This window comes from Ursus maritimus, unplaced genomic scaffold (assembly GCF_017311325.1).
Source record: "Ursus maritimus isolate PB19 unplaced genomic scaffold, ASM1731132v1 scaffold_2, whole genome shotgun sequence".
Classification (NCBI taxonomy): domain Eukaryota; kingdom Metazoa; phylum Chordata; class Mammalia; order Carnivora; family Ursidae; genus Ursus; species Ursus maritimus.
This window is the reverse complement of record NW_024424452.1, coordinates 7051521-7058694: the sequence shown is the minus strand read 5'-3', so window position 1 is coordinate 7058694 and position 7174 is coordinate 7051521. Positions and strand designations below refer to the sequence as shown.

Below are 7174 nucleotides of genomic sequence, written 5' to 3'. Positions count from 1 at the left end.
ACATAGAAAGTGCTTAGAACAATGCCTGACACATAGTAAGTGTTCAATGGCTGTTACTTCTTGCTACTTCTTTCTTTTTTTAAAAGATTTATTTATTTTAGGGGGGCGCCTGGGTGGCTCAGTTGTTGAGCGTCTGCCTTCGGCTCAGGGCGTGATCCTGGCGTTATGGGATCGAGCCCCACATCAGTCTCCTCCGCTGGGAGCCTGCTTCTTCCTCTCCCACTCCCCTGCTGTGTTCCCTCTCTCTCTGGCTGTCTCTCTGTCACATAGATATATAAAATCTTTAAAAAAAAAAAAAAAGATTTATTTATTTTAGAGGGGGGGAGGGGCAGAGGAAGAGGGAGACAGAATCTCCAGCAGACTCCCCGCTGACTGCGGAGCCCGACGTGGGGCTCGGTCTCACGACCCTGAGCTCAATCTCACAACCCTGAGATCATGACCTGAGCCGAAATCAAGAGTCAGTCGCTCAACCAACTGAGCCACCCAGGCGCCCCTAGTTTCTTTTTCTTAGTATTTATCATTTTCTCATTAAGAAAGCAATCCTTATTTGCGGTAGAAAAGTGTGAAAATGTAGGGGGGAACTCAGCACAGCGAGGGAGTCAGATACATGAACAAGTAATGAGCAAGCACAAGAAGGCAAGTACACCCGAGATGCAGAGGCGGCTTGCAGGAAATGAACGCGGCGCAGGGGGAGGGGGACGGGCACGATTCCTGGAAAGGTGTCACAGAAAAGGTCCCGTTCACAGGGAGATTTGCAAAGGTGAACAGGAGTTAGGTGGACAAGGAGGGGAGGGCGTTCAGGAAGCAGGACAGCATATGCAAAGGCACAGAGGCATGAAACCACATGTGCGCCCACGTAACCCTAACCGTGGTTTTGTGTGGCTCCAGTGTCAAGTATGTGGGAGAGGCGGCAGGGGGGGGTGGGGTAAGAGGTGTGCTAGGAGGCAGGGCAGGGAAGGAGAAAGGACTAGGGAATGAGAAGCCCTGCTTCCCCATAAAGAATTTGGTCACTGGCCTAAGGAATGAGAAGGGGCCACTGGAAGGTGGGCGGTGCTGTCACACACTTGGCATTTTAGAGGGAGAGCTCATGCAGAGGTATGAAGAATGGATTGAGGAGCAAGGCTCTGGAAGCAGAGAGACGTCTGGAAGGCTGGGGCCAGAGTCCCAGAACGAGTTGAGGACAGCCCAGGCCAACGTGGGAGTCAAGGGTGCGCAAGAGAGGATGGGCTAGATATTGCCTGACAACTGGAGGCTCGGGGGTGGGGGAGGAAGATGCAGAGAACGCATCCAGAACAATTCCCAGGTTTCTGGGTTGGTTGGCTGGGAAGTGGATGATGTCAGCAACCAAAGCAGGAAATTCACACACAAAAAATAGGCTTGTGGAGAAGAAACCACTCCGGTGATCAGACTTATCTTTATGTAAAAAGTAGTCCATGTAATTTTTTTTCTTTTAAAGCAAGCTCTACACCCAGGGTGGGGCTTGAACCTATGACCCTGAGATGAAGAGTCGACTGCTCTACCGACTGAGCCAGCCAGGCACCCCTAGCCCATCTAATTTTTCATTCATTTAAAAATCTTCAGTTCTTCATTACTGACGTATTTAAAATAATACACCTGACTGGGCTTTCCTTTTTTTTTTTTTTTTTTTTAAGGAGATAAAAAATTTAAACTCCATAAACAATTTATTTTAAAAAAAATACTAGGATTTTCTTCCCCACCACCACTCCATGGTCATACTCCTCTCGGCTGACATGTTTAGGTAAAACCAAGGTTTTCCCTTAGGAAACTTATCATATAATACGTGTTCTCAGAATCGAGCTGGATGTCAAGAAAGACTCAGAATGCGTGAGGAGCGTTGGGAATGAAACGGCTTTTGTCACGACAGATACGTCCTTGGAAGTCTTGCCCGTCCCTCTCATTTCACGGATGAGAGGCGAAACCGGAAGCTACTGGTGGGAGGCCGAGCTCAGCTCAGATGAACTTTCGGCAGTGAGAACGCTCAACAGGGAACTGCCTGCCTTTCCACGGGGTCCAGCAAGGAGCCTCTCATCCCGAACAGTACAGGACGGACGGACATCCGTCAGGGCCAGCGCGGAGCTTCTGCACAGAGCAGGAGGCTGCAGATGATTTCTAAGGCCCTCCTGAAGTCTGAGTCTTATTGGCTGAGTGTGAGGAGCCCGAGGAGGACGTGGGACACCAAGTGAACAAACTCGTGGGCATGGACGTAGGTGTGGATGGACCCCGTTATCACCTTGCTACTTGATGGGACAAAGCTTTTTTGCTTGAGCAAACCAAATTCAGGGTCCTGAAACTTCTCCCAGGCCCATCTGCGCATTTGCTCATAAAATCGAGTTTTAGCAAGAACGGTGACAAGTCAGTTTACCAACAGTCCCTCATCCCCCACTGTCACCCCAGGGCGGGATCTGCTCACCCGGCCCATCTTCAGCAAGAATCCTGTTAGGTCAGTTTAACCAAAACCCTTCTTAACCCCATGGGTTTTTTTTTTTTTTTTTTTTTTCTCTCTTAGAAATTTTCCATCCCGTGACCCCTACCTTGCCCCTCGGCTGTAAATTCCCACTTGAGCAGCTATATTCAGACATGAGCCCAGTTCTATACAGAGGTCTCTTTTCCTCTATTGCAAACATACTGAATGAAATATATTTTTACCACCCTCACTACTGACCAGCACTGGTTTTTCACAAATCTGGCTCCTCTAAGTGTGAAGAGGAGCAGTCGGGGATACGGCTGTGCACATATGCAGAGACCAGCTCGAGGAAAGCCCGGACTATACGACTGAGTTCAAATTTTATTCTTGTAAGAAGGGAGAAGCCACTGAAGGAGGGACAAGATGGGTGCTGTGCTTTGGGGAGATTGAGAGAAAATAAAAAGAACAATCCATGAAGAGACTATTCATACAACCCGGGGGAGTAGTAGTAAGGACCTGAACTCTAGGCTTAGCAGCGACGGAAGCAAAGAGGAACGACGAAGTTGTGTAATCTAAGGGACAGGGCAAGGCGATCGCTTGGGCGAGGGTCACTCTTCACACATGCCTCCCCACCTCACATGGGAGCCGTCCAGGCCGCGGGGTCCAGCCTCCCGCCAAGTAGAGCAACCCAGGGTCTTCCATTCTCTGATCTCATGGTCATGTCTCACCTGGCAAGTTCAATGGCGTGATCTGTCAGACGGGGTTAATACTGACACCCGCCTCACACACAGCTGGCTGTGAGGATTACATGACTTAAGATCTGAAACCCACTTGGAAGAGGGCCAGGCGGAGGACAGGCCATGTGTCAGCTACCATTATTACCGCCACATGGAAATCCCACCTCCCCCACGACCTCAACTCCGAAACCCTCCCCTCCGACAAAAATCTCTCTCCACTCCGTGCCTACTGAACCTGCCCAGGACTTGACGCTGGTCAGATGTAGGATGAGAATTACCGAAGAAAACTCGGAAGGTCTGACCCTGAGTTTACAGAAATTTTGAGAGGCGGCAGTTTATGGGAAAGATGTATCTGGTTTGAAACACCTAACTTGAAACTTTTAGAGGTCCAAGTTCAAATGCCCAGCAGTCTGCCAAAGACCCAAGACTGGAACTTGGGAGAGACTAGTACCACAGGTGCAGATTTAAAACTTACTTGCATAGATACTAGTTGAGACCACAGGAGTAAGTGGTTCCAAGGATAATGGTAAAGAAAGAGACAAACTGGTATCATGACCCAACATTCAGGAATATGCAGGGACTGAGAAAAGAGGAATCATGATGGGAAATAGGAATAATCAGGAAAACCAGATGAATAAGATGCTATGGTAGCTTCAAAGATATCTAAAAAATAAATATAATTTTCATGCAATGGTCCAGATCATTCCCAGGTCTCACGGAGATGCTCTGAAGGAGGGAGTCATGCAGTCTTTGTGGGGTGGGGGGAGTTCAGCTGTGGGTAGAGAAGTGGTTGATCCTTCCTGTGTAGTGACTATCCCTCACCTACAAGTTTTCCCTGTTCAGGGGTCTTTCCCCAAGCTGCACAATCTGACCTCCACATCAGTGGCCATGCTCAGGCCCCCCTCCAACGATCCTGCCTGGAAACTCCTCTAAAACACACAATACTTTACAAGACCTTGCTCATCTCCCTCCAGAAATATTCTCTATTCCATTACTAGCTCTTCCTTGTCAGTGTAAATTTTTAGGCTCTAACCTCAGAAATTATTTGATAGGTCTGATTTGGGGGTTCAGAAACCTGCATTACTAACAAGCAGCCTAGTGATTCTAACATGGATAGTTCATGGCCTACACTTTGAGACACAAAGTCAATCTGTACGTATGTGGTGAATCTCAAAGAGCCAGAAGAATGAGTTTCATTATAGCTTTAAGAAATCGAAAACATATTAGGTGGTCAATCACAACATATGCTCCGAGATTGTTCAGAGGCCAGTTCCAGACATTTCCCCCATCTTCTCCATGACTGGAACCTCCTCCCACCAAGGGCCCGAACAGGAAACCTCCATATGCCCACTGCGACCCAAAACCCAAGTACACGCTTGTCAGGGGCCCCACACACCCAGGAACACCTTTCTGGTTTGGGTTGCTGGTCGTAAGTATCGTACCACACACGCACGCCGCACACGCACTCCGATGCGTGGGTATGAGTGGGAGCAACTGTGTCCGTGACTGAGAGTCTGTGGCAGTATCTAGAGGACTACGACAGAGTCTTGACAGTGAGAGGTCATACGCGTGTGAAAAAAAAATAGTTCTCTGTAAAAAAAAATCTTAAAGATTAAATTTTAAAGATTCCAGTTATAGTCACGGTTTCCTATTTTAATTGAAAGAAATTTGGCTCCTGCACAAAAACACACGCAATCTCTCCTTCTAAAAAACTACTCTGTTTAATAGTGCACGTCATTGATGCTACAGGAGCAGGACTGGGAAAATGTAACGCAGGACCGTCCCTTCAGCTGGGAAAACTCAGGAGCTCCACCCTAACCCAGCAGGAGCCCGGCACCCAGGTCAGGCCAGACACTCCCTTCTCTGGGCTTTGCTCTTTCTCTGCATTCATACGTGGCTGCTGAAGTCAGAGGTGGGGTCACAAGAGGTCTGGCTGCTGGGGCCAGAGGTCACAGGTCATAGGTGACAGAGAGCAGGGCAAGCTGAGTGGGCTCCTTAAAAGCATTCTATTCTTAGCAACTGGGGGTTTGGATTAAACCACTTTTCAACGCAGGAGTGGGGAGAGAACAGGGAGAGAGGAGGATAGGAAGCAGGCCAATGCTCAATGCTTTTGATCCTCTCCCTGGGAGACTTCCTGATTATCAGCTGGATTTCCCAATGAGACCTATCACAATGGGAAGGACAAGGAGTTCTCCAACAAAACTGCCTCTCTGCTCTTGGAAACGGGCTTGCTGCTCCACGAGCCCCCCAAAATAGTTACCACAGAAAACCTCGTGGGGTCCCCCCCAATAAAATAATAAATCCCTCAGCACCGAACTTCCATAATTAATGAAGTCATGGAACAACAACAACAAAAAATAGCACATTCCTTATCAAAACTTAAAGCTGGATGAGGACCAGTGGCTTTGAAACACAGCCGCCATGTCCCCTTCTTAGCTAATAGCAGGACTCCCAACATTCCTTCCACTGCCTTCTGTGCGGACTATACCGACTCCAACTAGAGGAATCCTTGGAACTTTATTCCTACTGTGCTTCCATTCCCCACCTTGGAAAGAAAGGCTCCTCTGGTGTGAGAGAAATGGTCTAGTGCAAACTCCCTTCCAAAATGGAAGGTGACTGGTCCCAGAGCTTCCCTCGTATTCCCAGCACATAACCTGCCGCTGGCCTCCTGGGTCATTCCTGGGGAAACTGACCGGGTGGCTCGCCACGAGGGTGTGCCAGCATGACTTCCCCAATTTGCCCCGTCCTCTGAAGCGAAGGGTTTGAGTCGGAAGGGACACGGTCTAAGATGTTCGTACTTATACAGTAAGGCAGGAGCGCTTTAGACTCAGAGGAAGCGAGGGAAACAGGCGTGTGGCTCTCCCTCAGGTAGACTCTCTGAGATTTAGTTCAGCAGGGACTCTGAGCGAACTTTTGCTCATTCCCATTACATTCAAAGGCTTCTCTCCAGTGTGAATTCTCTGATGGCGAACAAGAGCTGAGCTATACCTAAATGCTTTCCCACACTCGCTACATTCATAGGGATTCTCCCCCGTGTGGATTCTTTGATGCTGAATAAGGCCTGAACTGTAGGTAAACTTTCCTCCACATTCCATACATTCATAGGGCTTCTCTCCAGTGTGGATTCTCTGGTGCTGATAGAGGTGGGAGCTCTGGCTGAAGGCCTTCCCACACTCGTTACATTCATAGGGCTTCTCTCCAGTGTGGATTCTCTGGTGATGGATGAGGGTGGAGCTCCTACTGAAGGCCTTCCCACATTCGTTACAAGCATACGGTTTCTCTCCAGTGTGGATTCTCTGGTGATGAGTCAGGGTGGAGCTCCAGCTAAAGGTTTTCCCACATTCATTACATTCATAGGGCTTCTCCCCAGTGTGGATCCTTCGATGCAGAATGAGGGCAGAGCTGCAGCTGAACGTCTTCCCACAATCGTTACATTCGTAAGGTTTCTCTCCAGTGTGGATCCTCTGATGCTGAATAAGATGGGAGCTCTGGCTGAAGGCCTTCCCACACTCGCTACATTCATAGGGTTTCTCCCCAGTGTGGATTCTCTGGTGCTGAATAAGGTCTGAAGTTCGATTAAAGCTCTTGCTACATTCATCACACTTATGGGGTCTGTCTCCCACAGGAAGTCTCTGGTGTGAAATAAGGTTAGAACTCACAGTGAAGCTGTTCCCAAAATCACTGTATTTCTTACTTCTCTCTCCCACAGGGGTTAGCTTTTCCTCATCTGTCACTTGACCAAAATCTTGTATCTTCCTACTCAATCTTTCTCCAGAGGAGTTCCCCAGCTGCCGCTTTAGACCGACTTCTTGTTCATAGGTATCTTCAAATTTAAGACCCTGAGAAATATCCTTTTGGAATCTTCCCAACAGCACCCCATGTGATCCTGTATCTTCGGAAATTTCTTGACCATGCTCAGGTCTGGTCTCACCATCTGGCACAATACAAAATACAAACATCACTTGTTCCTTGTGGAAGAAAGGATCAAAACCAGAGGACAGGATAATTACAA

The 7174-nt window shown here is 48.4% G+C and overlaps 1 protein-coding gene across 5 annotated transcripts in view; it reads right to left on the bottom strand.

Annotated features, from left to right (window-relative positions):
• Nucleotides 1-2794: 2794 nt before the first annotated feature.
• LOC103670106 (zinc finger protein 3) overlaps nt 2795-7174 on the bottom strand; it is a 61448-nt gene continuing 57068 nt past the window's right edge. For 4 of the 5 annotated variants that reach the window (XM_008698499.2, XM_040634817.1, XM_040634818.1 and 1 more), the window contains one exon: nt 2795-7096. In XM_008698499.2, coding sequence (XP_008696721.2) covers nt 6027-7096 — 1070 coding nt within the window. In that variant the 3' untranslated portion in view covers nt 2795-6026. The remainder of the gene's footprint in view (nt 7097-7174) is intronic. The other variant, XM_040634819.1, reaches the window with a different exon arrangement.